The sequence below is a fragment of the Lonchura striata genome, chromosome 28 (genome assembly GCF_046129695.1).
Source record: "Lonchura striata isolate bLonStr1 chromosome 28, bLonStr1.mat, whole genome shotgun sequence".
NCBI classification, from domain to species: Eukaryota; Metazoa; Chordata; class Aves; order Passeriformes; family Estrildidae; genus Lonchura; species Lonchura striata.
The window spans coordinates 4,193,464-4,209,514 of record NC_134630.1 but is presented as its reverse complement, the minus strand read 5'-3'; the positions used below and the strand labels follow the sequence as shown (position 1 = coordinate 4,209,514).

General features: G+C 64.4%; 1 protein-coding gene across 1 annotated transcript; it reads left to right on the top strand.

The window, feature by feature from the left end:
• Nucleotides 1-4,575: 4,575 nt before the first annotated feature.
• Nucleotides 4,576-15,986, top strand: LOC110475760 (transducin-like enhancer protein 1). Its single transcript, XM_021540126.2, has 21 exons — nt 4,576-4,622; nt 4,959-5,073; nt 5,604-5,752; nt 6,399-6,462; nt 6,929-6,973; nt 10,214-10,276; nt 10,384-10,458; nt 10,994-11,189; nt 11,612-11,634; nt 11,796-11,900; nt 12,045-12,089; nt 12,384-12,539; nt 12,757-12,883; nt 12,970-13,154; nt 13,227-13,303; nt 13,621-13,870; nt 14,014-14,261; nt 14,464-14,611; nt 14,693-14,843; nt 15,176-15,252; nt 15,419-15,986. The coding sequence occupies exons 2-21, from the start codon at nt 5,050-5,052 to the stop codon at nt 15,524-15,526; spliced, it is 2,316 nt and encodes a 771-aa protein (XP_021395801.1). The 5' UTR covers nt 4,576-4,622; nt 4,959-5,049; the 3' UTR covers nt 15,527-15,986.
• Nucleotides 15,987-16,051: the final 65 nt, after the last annotated feature.

The following is a 16,051-nucleotide window of genomic DNA, read 5'->3' as shown; positions in this document are numbered from 1 at the left end:
TGGAGGGTTTGAGCCCCTGGAGAGGCTGGGTTTGGCTCCTGAGAGGCTGGTGCTGCTCTTGGGAGCTGAGGAGAGGGGAAGTGTGGTCTAGGGGCAGGATGAGGCCTGTGTGCCTCTTTCTTGGTTCAGGGTTTGAGCTTGTACCTCCCCGGATGGGTCAGAGCTGTTAAGAGCTCTGTCCATCCTGTTTGGTGAGTCCCAGGAAGCCCCTCTGGGGTCAGGGTGAGTCGTGGCCCTGGGCAGTGTGGTGACTTGTGACTGGAGCGTCCACCCTGTTCAGTGGGTGACTCAGGAGCTGGGGATGCAGCCCTGCTTGTGCTGGGGCAGATTTTGCTGCAGGCTGAAGCCAGGCATGGCTGGGACCCGATGAGAGCCGTCCTGTTCCCGGCGTCAGCAGCTCCACGCACCAAGCACTCTGCCAACACGCCTCCCTTCCAAAATAAGCTGCTTCTGGCAGCACACAGCCAGGATCTGGCTTCCAGCCCTGCTCTAGAGGGGGCCTGGAGCTGCCTCCCCCAACCTGTGCCTCCTGGCTGCTTCCCACCGTGCCACGCAGCATCTTCCCTCCCTTCTCCCTGGCACCTGGCACTCGTGCCGATTCCACGGGCTTGGATTGCCCCGGCCCCATCCCCGAGTTCCTCCTCTCTTTTGGCTTCTTTCCCCGGCTGAGCGGGGCGAGAGGCGGGCGAAGGGGCTGAGCTCCTCGGTGCCTGCAGCGGCTTCCAGGAGCGGGCAGCGGCCCTGCCAGGAAGGATGTTACTCATCCCCCAAACATCCCCTGCCCTGGACGGCAGCCACGGGAGATGCCGCGGCCAGATGCGCCCGCGGCTCCGGGGCCTGAGGTGGCCCCGGCTCGGGGATGTGCTGGGGGGCACCGATGCCATCGCACCCTCGGCTGGGATGCTGGCAGCCCCTGCCCGAGGGCAGCCCAGGCCGCGTGGGCCTTTCCCCCGCAGCGTGGCGTGGCCAGGGAGGCGGTGGGTGCCGGACCAGGACACGCGGAGGGGACAGCAGGGACAGAGTCCGGGCTGGGGTTTCCGAGCGGCCCCGGGGCACCGGCCGGGAACGGGCACTGTCCCGTCCCGCCGGGGCGGCAGGGGGCAGCAGGAGCCCGGCCGAGCCTCCGAGCGGAGCCCCGGTGCCCCGGCCGGAGGAGCCCCCGGTGCCCCGGCCGGAGGAAGCCCCCGGTGCCCCGGCCGGAGGAGCCCCCGGTGCCCCGGCCGGAGGAGCCCCCGGTGCCGGCAGTGCCGCCGCCCAAGCTCCGGTGCCCCCGCGCTGCCCGGCCCGGTCCCATCCTGCCGGGACACTGCGAGGAGCCAGATGCTCCCTCCAGCCTCTCTCCTCCTCCTTCTCCTCTTCCTCCTCCTCTGATCCCCCCAGCGCTGCCTCCCCCACTCCCTTTAATCGACGTTTCCGCTGAAATGCGCCGGTTCCACGGATTTCTTTGATCTCGCTAAGGGAAGAAGGGAGCTATAGAAGAAATTAAATCGGCGCAGAAGGAGGAAAGGGGAGAGGAAAGCACTCTCGGGAGAGGTTGTTAAATGTCGCCTCTTTCTCACCAGAGCATCAGGCAAGAAAGAACCTGTCCTCGCCCGTGCCTGTCCCGGGTCACCTGCGCCTGGCGCTGGCCGGGGATGCCCCTGGGCAGGGCAGGCGCTGGGGTGGCACCGCTGGTGCCGTCCCCGCCGCGCAGGAGCCCCGGCCCCGCCGGAGCCTCGCTGGCATGCGGGGAGCTGGCAGGCGAGCCCGGGGAAGCAGCCAGAGGGTACGAGCAGCAGTTTTGTTTTCTGCCGCGCTGCCAGGGACGGGCTCTCGGCAACGCCTGGCTGCCGAGCCCCGGGCCCTGCGGGGTGCCTGCATCTTCCCCACCGGCCCTGCTGCCCAGGGGCAGCTCTGAGGGGTGAACGAGGTGTTCTGGCTCCTTTCCTACCGAGCCACGGCTGCACCGCCGGGCTCCCGGTGGCTGCAGGTGCCGCCGGTCACGGCAGGGATCGCCCCGGTGCCGGCCGGTCCGTGCCGCCGGGGGCCGCGGCCGAGCGCTGCCTGCCGGGCACGCACCGAGCTGTGAGCCGGGTCCTCGCCTCTCCCCGGCCCCTCTGCCCGTGCCGGGCTGCACAGCGAGAGCAGCCGTGGTGATGGGTGGCACTGCCAGAGCCTGGGACCAGGGACTGCTGCTGGGGACACGGAGGTGGCACTGACAGGATTTTCCTCTTCAGTGCTGGAATGGTGTTTCCCCACCCCTGCCAACATCCTGCAGCCAGGAGGGACAGCCCAGCCTGTCCCTAGTCCCATATCCCGAACGCCTGAGGCCTCTCCAGCGCAGCACAGAGCGCGGGGATGCTGCAGGGGGCTGTGCCTGGGGCAGAAGGGATCAGCAGCATCCTGCCAGGGCCCTGGCTGGGGTCCCTTCTTCTCTGCTGCGTTCTCTTCTTCTCCCTTGGTCTCTCCACTCAGCCAGGCCCTCACGTGTCTTGGCCCCCTCAGCCCCATGGTGTAACAGGGACAGGATTCCCAGGCTGGGGAGAGAGGTTTAGAACAGACATGGTGCCTCAGTCCAGCCTTCAACTGCCTTTTTTTTCTTTTTTCTATTTTAATATTTTGCCTTAACATGACCTTGGCCAAATTATTTCCCCTCTGTTTGAGATTTATGGGCCTCTTCCAGAAATGATCTGTTCTGTCTACGAAAATAGACACCGTGCTGTTATTACATTTTAAAATATAATAAGGCTTGGGAGATTGCTCTTCTGCTGCTCTCCCCAGCAGCTCCCCTCTCTCTCCAGAGCACAAACCCCGCTGGTTGCAGGTGTGGGGCCAAGAGTGGTGCAGTGAGAACAGGGGCATCCCCAGCTCCAGAACGGGGCAGTCTCTCCCTGCCTGCCCTCAGCAGAGCTGGAGTAACGGGAGATCTCCCATCTGAGATCACAGCTGCTCTCAGAAAATCCCGGGGCTGCCAGAGAACAGACTGGGCAAAATGGGGCTAAACGAGCTGGGCTTCCCACCGTGGGACTGGGGACGATCCCCGACTCAGTCAAGGCAGCAGAACCCGGCTGGAAGCTGGAAAATTCTGCTCCCAGCCTGAGGGGCAGCACAGCCCATCACCCCCAGGAGTCCTTCGGGCAGGCACAGGGTGGCCCTCGCACAGCCCTGCTCTATCTCAGTGGCTTTGCTGAGGTTATGATTGTTATTGTTCTTTTCTTCCAGGGGCTGGAGGCAAGTTCCCGTCGCTGAGGAGGGGCTCTGCTTCTCCCAGCTCTGCTGGCAACCGGCGTCAGTGGCCAGCCATGGTCTGTCCCATGAGCTGAGCCATCGCTGCCTTTGGACGGCGACAGCACCACGAGGATGGAGCTGTGGTGAGGAGGAAAAGGCTGCTGGCCTGTTCCTGGATTAAGGTTAAAGAGGGGGAGAGGCTCCTCACAGCTGCTGCTCCTCAAATGTTTTATTTCCTGCTCAGTGTAAGCCTGGATTGACCTGCAGCAGCAGAAAATGTCGAGCAACCACCGATCTCCCTGAAAGGAGTCAAACCACCCGAAAATCCACGAGGAAGCCCGAGTGGGTTGTGTGCACCCCGGCCTTCTGGTTGGAAACACGGGGAGCTCTGGGAGGACGGTGCCAGCGCTGCTGGGGATGCGGGGCCGTTGTAGGGCTCTGGGACAGGGCCATGGGCGGCCCTTTCCCATCCCAAAGGACGTGGGGTGATGGCAGGGAGCTGGGGGCTGTCAGAGCCCTTTCCTGGGGCTGAGAAACAGGCCTGGCCCAGGAGCCTTGCCCTCTGGCAGAGGGATGCTGCCGCTCCCGCCATCACACGGTGCAGGGAATTCCCGGTGAGGCGGGACCTGCAGCCCGGGGAAGGATGTGTTGGTGGTGTCGGGGTCGTTTATTTTCTTAATTAAAAAAAAAAAAACAAAGAAAACAACAAAGAGGCCGGGGACGGACACGGAACGGGACACGACGACTTCTTGTGTTTACCAGCAAAAAGCCCCGAACCCGAAGCCGAGCGGCCGCTGCCCGGGACAGCGGCTCCGGTGCAACCTCCCGGCTCCGTTTTCGGGCCAAGCCGCGGTTCCAGAGGCGGGGGTCCTCGCTACGGGGCTGGGAGGGGCCGTGCCGCGCCCCGGGATCCCGCGTGGGGCGGCGGGCGCGGCCCGTGCCCGGTCCCCTCTCGGTCCCGTCCGGTCCCCCGGCCCCGCAAGGGTTAAACCGCGGCGCCGCCCCCTCGTTCTCCGCTCGGCCTCCCTTGATTGACACCCCGCGCGCCGGCCGGGCCCGGGCTGGCCAATGGGGAGGCGGCTCCGCGCGCCCCACGTGGGGGCGGCCGCCCTGGGCGCGCTCCCATTGGCTGGCGGCGGGGGCGATCGCCCGCACGGGCCAGGCCCCACGTGGAGCTGGCGCTCGCGCTCGTTCATTGATCGCGCTCCGCAGAGCGGCGGCCGCGCGGGCGGGGCGGGGCGGGGCGGGGGCTCGGCCCGGCTCGGCTGCACTCGGCTGCACTCGGCTCGGCCCGGCCCGGCTCGGCCCGGCCCGGCTCGGCTCGGCTCTACCGGGCTCGGCTCGGCCCGGCCCGGCCCGCCCCGCCGCAGGGGCGCGCGCCTGGGGCCGGGGCCGGGTCTGGGACCCGCAGCGCGGTGAGTCCCGTCCTGTTCCCGTCCCGTCCCGTCTCGTCCCGCCGCTCCGGCCCGGCTCGGCTCGGCTCGCTGTGCGCCGGCCGGGGTCCGGCCCCGCTTGGGGCTGGGTCGGCGGCGAGGCCGGTGCCGCCCCGCGGCCGTACCTGCGGCGGGCGGCGGCGGCGGGGCCATTGTCTGCGCGGCGCGGGGGCCGGGGCTGGGCGGGTCCGCGGAGCCCGGGGGCAGCCCCGGGGCTCTCGGTCCCCGCGGGAACGGCGCGGGGCGGCCGCGGGCGGGGCCGCGGCTCCCGCAGGGCCCCGGGCAGCGCCGGGCGGTGACCCCCGCGTTCTTCTCCAGGGCCTGATCCGGAGCTCGGAACAGTTTCCAGGCCCTGTCCCGGACCTGCGGCGGGGCGGCCGGACGGTCCCGGGCCGGTCCGGTGCCGAGGATGTTCCCGCAGAACAGGCCCCCGGTGAGCCCCCGTCCCCTCGCAGCGGTGCCACCCCGGGGCTCGCGGGCTGCGCCCCCAGAGCCCGGCTCCCCCCCCGGTGCTGACCGACGCTGGCTGCCGGTGCTCGTGATGCTCGGCGGCGGTGCTGTGGCTCTTCCCAAAGCGGTGCTGAGCCCCAGCGCGGCGGGTCTGGGCTTTGGGGCGTGCTGGGAGCGGGATTCACCGGGCTGTGATGGTGGGACGGTGATGGACAGGCAGGGAGCTCAGGAGTGTGGCAGCTGGGTGAGGACGGGCCACCAGGTCTGTGCCATGCCCAGTGCCACCCGTGGTCATTAATCCTTTCTGGCTCAGTGGTCCAACTGATGCTGGCAAGGCCCTTGGTGCCTGGTTGTGACCAGTTGCCTCTCCCAATAACTCCTTGTGCAACCTCCTGCATGTGCTGCTCTCCCAGATGTGCCCGTAGCCTCTTCCCTGGGTGCAGGAATGCCCTGGGGGATGTGCCAGCCTTGCTGGGCAGCAGCAGTGACCCTGCAGGTCCCATCTCTGCCTAGGCTCATCTCCAGGCACCCTCTGCTGCCTCGGGAGCCGCTGTTGCTGCCAGTGCCATCCCCAGCACCCCCCAGTCCCTCAAGCTGACTTACCCAGAGACCTTGGATCGCATCAAGGAGGAATTCCAGTTCCTGCAGAACCAATACCACAGGTGAGAAGCTGCCATGCTTGTGAACTGGGCACTTCACTGGTGCTGGCCAGCCACAGGCTCCTCTTGGCACTGGGCAGCACCATCCTGTGTGGCTGCTGGACTGGTCCCTCCAGAGGATGGCTGTGCCAAGCATCACCTTGGTAGCTTGAAATGACTCTGTTTGAGGGCAAAACTCAACATTTGCCTGCCAAAAGCCCTGGGAGGAGGTGCTGGCATCCAGCACCCAGTTGCTGGGCTGAGCCAGAGCCATCACTTAGACCTGGAGACCCTCTGATCCGTGAGGTTTCTGCCCAGGATCACCTCTCTTTCCTCATGCTGCACGGGGCAGAGCGAGGTTTGAAATGCAGCTAAGCTTTGCAGCTCACTCCATTTGGGAAGCAGATGCTGGGGAGGGGGTTAAGAGTCCATGCAAATTGCTCCCTGATGCCCAGAACCCTTTGGTGTCCACCTCCTCTTTATCAGCCCCTTCCTGCCCTCTTTCAGGTGGTTTTCTTGGTTTGTGCTGGGAAATGGGATTGAAGCTGAGAGGAGGCTGAAGTGTGTGGTACACTGGGAGGGCTCGTGCTCTGTCCAGCCAGGGACATCCTGTCACTTGGGAGGACCAAGGGGGGTTGCTCCTTCTCCCTTTCTCTCTTTATTTTCACAGCTTGAAGTTAGAATGTGAAAAGCTGGCAACAGAAAAAACAGAAATCCAGCGTCATTATGTCATGGTTAGTGAGCTCCACCTGAAAGGAGAAGGGTGGTGTGGGATCTCCTCTGAACCATCAAAGGACACGCAGGGATGCTTTGCCTTCCTCTTGCTTTTGGGTTGTGTGGCCAGGCCCTGAGATCTGGTTCTTGTGGCTGTTGCTGTCTGGTTTTCCCCCAAAAGGGGCTGTGGTGTTCGAGCAGGACTTTCTGCCTCAGCTTGTGGTGGCAAACGTGCTCCTGTGTGGGTTTCCCCATTGCTGCAGGAGTCTTGGGAGGGCTGTGTCCATCCTGGGGGCTGCAGCCATGTGCCAGGGACACCTCTGCTCCTGGGAGAGGAGCTGGGGACCGTGTCGTCCCCATGGCCTGGCCACACCATGACTGTTTGTGGCCAGGCTGACCTGGTGTGCCAGCACCACAGAGGAATTTCTGCTTGGGAGCTGCCCTGGTCTCCAGAGCCGTGCTGATGCTGCCTTCTCTCCCTCACAGTACTACGAGATGTCCTATGGCCTGAACATCGAGATGCACAAACAGGTGAGTCTGGGTGGGCTGGGAGCTCTGTCCACCTCCTTGGTGCCAGCTCCCTGGCCCCACTTTGCCATCTGGGCTCTTCAGGGTTGTCCCCACAGTCAAGCTGGGAAGCTGCTCCCTGCTGTAGCCCAGGAATCCCAGTGTTTGTGGGGGATGTGTCCCCTTCCCTGTGCTTTGTGTTGCTCTGTGCCATGGCCGTGGCTGCTTCCTTAGGTCCCCACACACGTCTGTGCTCTGGTTTCGGGTTCAGGGTGCCCTGCTGGACTGTGATGGTCTCGTTGTGTCAGGCAGAAAGTGGTGGTGGAGGATTTGTTCTTGCATGGCTGCTCACAGTGGTTACGAGTGGTCACGGGGTGGCTGTTGGGAAGGAGACTGGCTTCCTCCTCAGGGCAAGGTGGGCTGCAGGGTCACAGCAGGCTGATGTGCTCTGGCTCGAGCACTGTCTGCTGCCCACTGGCCCAGGGGCCAGGGCTGAGGAGCATTCTGAGGAGCAAGAAGGGTCTGGGGTGGGTGCAGGGTGAGCTCTCTGGGGGCTCAGAGCTGCGCATCCTCCCTCGCTGCTTCCCCCTCCCTCCCTCCCTTCTTCAGCTCCCTCCCTTCCTCCCCTGTGCCGAGCTCCGGGTCACCAGCTGCTCTGAGACAGAAGGTTTCTTCTCATCTATTTTTAAAGAGGCTGCGGAGGAGCCTGGCGAGGCGCTGCCGCCTTCCTGCCCGCCCCGCGCCCGCCGACGCCAACTGTTGCGCGGGCACCGCGGCGGTGCTGCCCCTGGCCCCGGCACAGGACAGGCTGTCAGCCACCCCTGCCAGCTCTGTGCCCGCTGGCAGGGTGTTCTGCCACTCTGGGATGCCCTCCTTGTCCCGGCATCCCCGCTGAGGCTTCGGGCCGAGCTGCCCTTGTGAGGGACGATGCCCGGCCCGGAGCCTCTCCCTGGAGGGCTGCGAGCTCCTCTCCTCTGGCTGCTGCTCCTCTCCCAACCCTCTCAGGCTCGTGTTTTCTGCCAGCCCCAGGTGCCACTGGCTGCAGGCCAGTGAGCTGTCGGCACTTTTAACAAGGGCCCGTAAGTCTGCTCTGACAGCCAGCGGCCATTGTGTGGGCAAGGGGAGCTGGCGGCGCGGAGCCGAGGGTTAGCGCTGCCCTGGGGGGACTGGGGGGCTGCCTCTCCTCCCCTTCCCCCAAATCCTGCGCTGCCCACGGGCACGGCAGGTCCTGAGCGCTCCTGGCTGCCCCAGAGCCCCGATGGCCATGGACTGAGGCTGGGCAGAGCCGTGCTCTGGCCTCTGTCCTTGCTGTCCCCGTGTCCCCAGGTGTTCATCACCAAGGGCCAAGGCGTGGGGTTTTGCTCTGGGTTTGTTTTTGGGGGAAATGGGGCTGGGGGCTGCCTGTGGTGGTGCAGCTCTCCAGGCAGCCACAGGCTTGGCAGGAGAGGATCAAGACAGGAACGAGCAGGAGACATTAATTTTTTTTTTATTGTTGCTTTGTTTTTGGCATGGAAAGGGGCCTGTAGCTTTCTATAAAAGCACCTCCCCGAATCTGCCTGGCCTTGGACTTGCTCACCGCGAGCCAGAGGGGAGGCGACGGTGCTGGTGGCTGGGGGGGCTGCAAACAGCGTGATCATTTTTCATGCTGAGAGCGTTAAAGTGCCAGTAAATTGCACATTAACGAGTGCGAGTGAATTGGAGGCAGCTCTCCCCAAGGAGCTGCTGCCCATCAGTGCATTAGGGAAGAGAATCCATCACTGCCGGCCCCGGGAGACAGCTAAATCCTTCCCAGAACTGCCGGCTGCCAAATCTCCTTGCTCCCCCCTCTTCCTTTCTTTTCTTTCTCTTTTTTCCTCCCTCAGAAGGGGAAGTAAGGGCAGGTGCCAGATTGTTTCTGTGCTTTGGGGCTGGCAAGAGCAGGTCGGCAGCTGCTCCGGAGGGCAGCACAGTGTCCCTGGACCTGTGTCCCCACACCAGCCGTGCCCCCTCACCCTGGCACCTCAGCACCTGCACCAGCTGGGGGTGGGAGATGTGCCCGAGGTCATGGCAGGGAAATCCAGGGGTCAGTTCTGTCCCTGGGGCACTTCAGCTTTTGGTCTCGTCTGGGGGCTGATAAGGGGGTCTGGGTTCAACCCCCTCCTCTCAGCCCCTGCTCCACAGTGTTGTCATCTTCCCCACCAGGGTGGACAGGGAGCTCCTTGGGGCTTGGGACTGCATCTTACCTGCGCTCCTGTGCCCAGGATATCCCCTGCCCATCCAAGAACAGAGGAATCCCTCCCCCAGATGGGCTTAGGGACAGCTGCTGATCTCTGTCCCCTCCCTGGGGATGAGTCCCCAGCTCCTCATGGGCGTCTCTGCTGTTGCCTCGAGCAGTGTCTGCTCTCTCGGCCATGTGCAGGGACAAGATCCTGTCCCCGCAGCCTTTGGGGCATCTTTGGGTTGTGTCTGAGATCTGTGCTCTCCTCTCACCTGAGCTGTGCAGGGTGGGGCTGGTGGGGGCCCTGGAAGCTGGCAGGGGGTGATACAGGAATATGGGGCACTGGATGATGCCAGGGGGTGATACAGGAATATGGGGCTCTGGAAGATGGCAGGGGGTGATACAGGAATATGGGGCACTGGATGATGCCAGGGGGTGACAGGGGAACATGGGGCACTGGAGGATGGAGGAGGATGCCATGGGAACATGGGGCACTGGAAGCTGGCAGGGGGTGCCAGGGGAACGTGGCACAGCACAGCACGACGCTGCTCTCCCTCCCCGCGCTCTGTGCTCTTGATTGCCTGTGGCACTCGAGTGTAGCAGAAAAACAGCAGCTGGAAGGAGAGCACCTCTCCAGGGCTTCCTCTGGGCTGGGAGGGCGCAAGTGGAGGGCGTGGTGCCGGCAGGAGGCTGCTTGGAGGGCAGGGGGGAGCCTGCAGGGGCCATGGCTGCTGGCCTGGGGGCTTGCCTGGAGGTGGCCTCGGTGGCATGGGCCAGGGGGGCTTCATGTCCCTGCCAGGGAGGAGCTGGAAGGGTCCCAGAGCTCTCAGGGTGGGGATGGAGTATGCTGGGTTTTGAAAGAGGTGTTGTTAGGAGCAGGAATTGTTGCCCCAGGGTGTTTTTGCTGTAGTGCTGAGCAGCAGCCCTTGGGCTGGGTGTCAGCACCCTGAGACTGCCCGGGCCAAGCAGCCATGGTGAGGGGGCTCTCCTGGCAGCATCGGAACCCCTCAGCCTGGGGTCTGCTCTGCCCCTTGCCCTGACGGGCTCTGTCTCTCTTCCCCCGGCAGACGGAGATCGCCAAGCGGCTCAACGTGATCTGCGCCCAGCTCATCCCGTTCCTGTCTCAGGAGGTGGGTGAGCCCTCGGGGCCAGCCAGGTGTGCAGAGCTCCTCTGGGGCCCAGGGAACGAAACGAGCCTGCCCCAGCCTGCCCCAGCCCCTCTCTTCTCTCCCCACAGCACCAGCAGCAGGTGGTCCAGGCTGTGGAGCGAGCGAAGCAGGTGACTATGACCGACCTGAACGCGGCCATCGGGGTACGTCAACCCTCTGCCCCCACTTCCCGCCACTCCAGGGCCAGGGCTGAGGGGCTCTGGCGTGCTGGCACCTCCCAGGTTCCTGCCATCCCTGAGCTGAGCCCCCTCCTGCCCCTGGCTGCAGCCCCTGCCCCTCGTGCAGCTGAATGGAGGGGAGGAGAGAGGCAAACCAGGCTGGTTTGGGGGCTGCCAGCAGGACTCGGGGTGCAGGAGATGCAGCTGGGGGTGGGGGTGGTGGCTGGCGTGTGTCACTGTGTCCTGACACCCTGTGGCCTGCGTGTAAGGGGGTAACCACCATCCCCACTCAACTATTCTCCCAAGACTGCAGTAGGTCCCCATCCAGCCCAGGGTGGGGGGGGTCGGTGGGAGGGATGTGGTGGCCCCCAGAACATTATTGGGGACACCCTGAGTGCATGCCCTGCCCCTCCACACCCAGGCCCTGTGGTTGACTGACGCTGGGCTGCCTCTTGCCCCTCACTTGCCCGGCAAAGTGCTGGCACAGCCCTTTGACTCTGCTCTCTCCTCTCCTCTCCAGCACCAGCTGCAGACCCAGCACCTCTCGCACCACGCTCCTCCCATCCCGCTGACCCCCCACCCCTCTGGAATGCAGCCCGCTGGCCTCGCTGGCATCAGCAGTGCCTCGGGGCTGCTGGCACTCTCGGGGGCACTGGGGGCCCAGGCCCAGCTCCTCGCCAAGGAGGACCGAGGAGTCCATGACACAGAGCCCAGGGGTGAGTGTGGGGGGAGCCAGAGCTTGGGGTGCCTGGATCTGAACCTGGGAACAGTGGGGCTCCCTTTGCTCCCCATGCCCTTCTTACCTGGGCACTTCCCTGGGGTAGGGGCCACTTGTCCATGCCTCAGGGCTGCCAGCTGGGCTGGAGGGGCAAGGGGCTTGCAGCTGCAGGGGTTTGGGTGGGAGCATCCTCCACTGACCAGCACCCTCGTGGGAGGGTGGTGAGGTGGGGCTGCTGGCGGAGGCTCTAGGACCACCCTGCTGCTGTCGTGCTGGTCTGGCCCTGCTGTGAACGCCCCAGCACCCGTGGGTGAAGTGGGGGCTTTCCTGGGGGGCTCTTGGCGGTGACACAGCGTATCCCCCTTTCCCTCCTCCTCCTCCTCCTCCTCCTCCTCCTGCTGCTCCTCTGCGTTGCCACAGCGACAGACCGAGACCCCGGCCCCGTAAGTGCCTTTTTCTTCTCTTGCACCATTCTGTGGTGGCAATGGCTGTGCTCAGGACACAGGGCTGGGCTGGGGCCCTCCATGCTCCTGGAGGCAGCCCTGCCTTGGTGCTGCCTGTCCCAGGAGCTGGGCAGAGCCACTGACACTGTGCCTCACCCCAGAGCTCCCTGGCGCTGTCGAACGGGGAGCGCGCGCGAGCCATCGCCGAGTACCTGAGCAGCAGCAAGAAGAGGAAGGTGGAGGAGAAGGACTTTGTTACAGACTATGTGAGCCCGGGGCTGAGGGGCTTGGGGTGACCCCATCCTCTCCCGTGGGGTGAGGAATGGAGCTGCCTGTGTCTCTGGCACAGCTCCAGGCAGGAGTGAGGGTGGCTGCAGCCCCTCTGGCTCCAACCGTGCTCCACGTTGCAGGGCAGCGATGCAGACAAAAGTGAAGACAACTTGGTGGTGGATGAGGTCAGTGTGCTGGGACACTGGGAGGGGTCTGGGTCAGTGTGTCCTGGGATACTGGGAGGGCTGTGGGGTCAGTGTGTGCTGTCCATCTCTGAGGCTGGGACTAACAGGCAGAGGTGGGCATCACAGGGAGGTGCCAGTGGCAGCTGTGCTCCCTGATCCTCGCCAGCAGCAGCAGCGAGCCCCAGGATCCAGGCTGGCATCCTGGCCATTGCCTGAGCCACCAGCTCCCCTTAACCTGGGACATCCCTGCTCTCCAGCCTGCTCTGCTCCCTGCTGATTTCCCTCCCTCCCCAGGACCCCTCTTCCCCGCACAGCGTCCACTCCTACTCGTCCCGGGAGAACGGGGTGGAGAAGGTCCCACTGGGCAGGAAGGAGGCCGTGCCCCTCAGTCCGACCTCCATGGCCTCCTCCAGCAGCACGTCCCCGTCTCGGAGCAAGGATGCGCCCACGGTACGTGTGACTTGTGCCCTTGCTGCCTGGGCTCAGCTGGCAGAGTGGCCGTGGGTCCCCCTGCCTCCAAAGCCATGGGGCAAAGTGCTGGAGGGACAGGGAGGTCCCACAGACCCTTCAGCACTGTCTGGGCTGGGCTGTCACTGAGGGGGAGCCAACAGGGACCCCCTGGCAGAGGCGTGGTGCAGTTGCCACCTCCCCATTGTGTTCCTGGCAGGTGGAGAAGGCAGGAACGCCCAGCCTGAAGTCCAGCACCCCCACCTCCCAGGGTGACACCCTCCCAGGCTCCAGCAGTGCCCAGCAGTTTCGCCCCACCGCTGCCAAGGTCCCTGTGGACCCTCTGGGTGAGCTTGGCCCCGCTGGGGCCTGGGTGGGTCTCCAAGCTCTGTCTCCAGGGCCCCATCCCTTCACTCTGCCTCTTCCCCACCAGCCCTGGGCCTGAGGAATCCGCTGGGAGTGCAGAGCCCCTACTCGGCCGCCTTTGGCTTGGCCCACCCTGCGGTCAACGGGGACGTGGCCGGGACGGGCGCCTACGCCAGCCTGCACCTCATGTCCCCGCAGCTCAACGGGGCCGCGGCCGCCGTGGGAGCCGGCGGCTACGGGCGCTCGCCCCTGGTGCGTGACCGGGTCCCTGCGGGGCTGCGGGGCCACGGAGGGTGAGCCCCTCTCACCCGCTGTCCCCCGCAGGTGGGCTACGACCCGCACCCCCACATGCGCGTCCCGGGGCTGGTGACCGGCATGCAAGTGGGGACCTCGGGCAAGCCGTGAGTGGGGCTGGGCTGGAGGGGCTGCGCCGGGGGAGGGGATGTGGTGGTGTGTGGGGATGAAGTTGGGATGTGTGGACGAGCTGCGGGCAGCAGGGGTGGGGAGCACAGCCTGAGGGAAAGCTGGGCTGTGGTTTTTGTGTGCCCAGCTGGCATCGCTGGGTGTGTTTTGCTCATGGTTCTGACTCCAAACTGTGCTGCTTGTGTTGGACCCGTTTGGCACTGGCTGCTGTCCATGCAGGATCTCCCTGCTCTGCTTCTCCCTGCTCCACTCTGCTTCTCCCTGCTCTGCTTCTCACTGCTCTGCTCCCTTCCAGTGCCTACTCCTTCCACGTCAGCGCCGACGGGCAGATGCAGCCGGTGCCTTTCCCCCCCGACGCCCTGATCGGCTCCGGCATCCCCCGGCACGCGCGGCAGCTGCACACCCTGACCCACGGCGAGGTGGTCTGCGCCGTCACCATCAGCAACTCCACGCGACACGTCTACACCGGGGGCAAGGGCTGCGTCAAGGTCTGGGACGTGGGGCAGCCGGGCACCAAGACGGCCGTGGCTCAGCTGGACTGCCTGGTGAGGAGGAGGAGGAGAAATGCCTTTGGGCTGGGGCTGGGAAGGGCAATGTGGAGGGGACAGAGGGGCCTTTCACATCTGCAGTGTCTCCTGCAAGGCCCTGTGTGCTCATCATGTGCTCCTGGCCCTGTTGCCTGTCACAGAACCGTGACAACTACATCCGTTCCTGCAAGCTGCTCCCCGACGGCCGCAGCCTGATCGTGGGCGGGGAGGCCAGCACCCTGTCCATCTGGGACCTGGCAGCCCCCACGCCCCGCATCAAGGCCGAGCTCACCTCCTCTGCCCCCGCCTGCTACGCCCTGGCCATCAGCCCTGACGCCAAAGTCTGCTTCTCCTGCTGCAGCGACGGCAACATCGTGGTGTGGGACCTGCAGAACCAGACACTGGTGAGGTGAGTCCGGGCAAGGGGCAGCGTGGGCAGGACTGCTGGGGCTCCTCGGGCCAGGGACCCCTCAGTCCCCTGCAGCACGTCCCTGTGTCTAGCCCTGGCCATGGGACAGTGCCTGTCCCTGCAGCTCCTCACTGCTGGGTGCTGCAGGAGCTGGCTGCCCTGACAGCTGTGCCCTCGCCCTCTCCATCCCCCTCTTTCCCAGGCAGTTTCAAGGTCACACGGATGGTGCCAGCTGCATTGACATCTCCAACGATGGCACCAAGCTGTGGACAGGGGGACTGGACAACACCGTGCGCTGCTGGGACCTGCGGGAGGGCCGGCAGCTGCAGCAGCACGACTTCAGCTCCCAGGTAGGGCTGGAGCCCTCCGGCAGCACCCTGGGGCCAGCTGAGACCTGCTGGGTCAGTGTGTGAGCCTGTCTGTGCCCTCAGATCTTCTCCCTGGGCTACTGCCCCATGGGGGAGTGGCTGGCGGTGGGCATGGAGAGCAGCAACGTGGAGATCCTGCACGTCAGCAAACCCGACAAGTACCAGCTGCACCTCCACGAGAGCTGTGTCCTCTCTCTCAAATTCGCCTCCTGCGGTAGGCACGCCTCTCCTGGCCCCCCTTGCTCTGGAACCTCGTGGATGCCACCTCTACTTCTGTCTGTGTGTCACAGGGCTCGTTGCACTGTGGGCAAGCATTTGTTCTGGTAGCCAGCCCTGTCCCCAGTGGTGAGATCAGAGAAGGGATATCCATCCCTCTTGGAGCAGTGCTGGCTGCTGGAGCCAAACTCCTCTTTGTGTTCCCTTGGCTCATGGCTGGCAGAGCTGTGGCTGCCTCTCTCCGTGTGTTTCACAGCCTGGGCAGGATCTGCTGCTGGGATCCAGCTCTGTCCTGGTGTGGTGACATGAGGCTGCTTTGTCCCTCCACAGGGAAGTGGTTCGTGAGCACGGGGAAGGACAACCTGCTCAACGCCTGGCGGACACCCTACGGAGCCAGCATCTTCCAGGTGGGCAGCCAGCAGGGCTGGGGGTTCCTGGGTTGAAGGAACGGCCCCCAAACCCAGCTGTAATTGTGTGTCAGCCCCATAAACTCATCCCTGCAGCCTCCCCAAGGAGTGGGGGTTGGCACCTTGCTCTGGGGCTGCTTCTTGTGCTTACCCCTGTTCTCTGCAGTCCAAGGAAACCTCCTCAGTCCTCAGCTGTGACATCTCCACGGACGACCAGTTCATCGTCACGGGCTCAGGGGACAAGAAAGCGACAGTTTACGAGATCATTTACTGAGCCCCAGAGGTGCCAACTGCGGGACAGGCAGGTGTCCACGGGGATGGACAGGTGGACTCTACCTGCCCTGCTGCTTACTTCCCAAAGAACATGCAGCCAGTGGCTGTGGCATCCCAGCTGGAAGAGAGCAGAGAGGGGTGGAGGTGACCCTGGGACCGTGGCCAGGCATGGTGCAGGCCGCTGCTCGGGGTGGATTTCCTGGGGACTTTTTCCTTGTTTTGTTCTTTGTGGGTTTCTTTCTAAATCTAGACTGTGGGAGTTGGAGATGGGGGGGGGGAGGTCTGGCATTGTTAAAGGTTTTGTTTGGGTGCTTTTTTTATTTTTGTTTTTAAATTTTGTTGTGGGGTTTTTATTTGTTTAAGGCTCTGGGCCTGCCAGGGTGGATGGGCTCCAGTCTCACTTCCCTCTGTGCCTCCCAGGGTGTATTTAATAATAAAAACAAACAAACAAAAAAAAGGCAGCTGTGCCTTGTCCTGGGCAGTGGCCTCGATGCTCTGTGGGGCTGGGATGGAACCAGGTGGGAAG

Excerpts from the sequence above, each read along its gene's own strand:
- LOC110475760 (XM_021540126.2), top strand. The coding sequence starts at position 5,050 with ATGTTCCCGCAGAACAGGCCCCCG. Across the intron at positions 6,974-10,213 it reads ACATCGAGATGCACAAACAG|ACGGAGATCGCCAAGCGGCT; the intron begins GTGAGTCTGGGT and ends TTCCCCCGGCAG. Across the intron at positions 13,155-13,226 it reads GCTACGGGCGCTCGCCCCTG|GTGGGCTACGACCCGCACCC; the intron begins GTGCGTGACCGG and ends TGTCCCCCGCAG.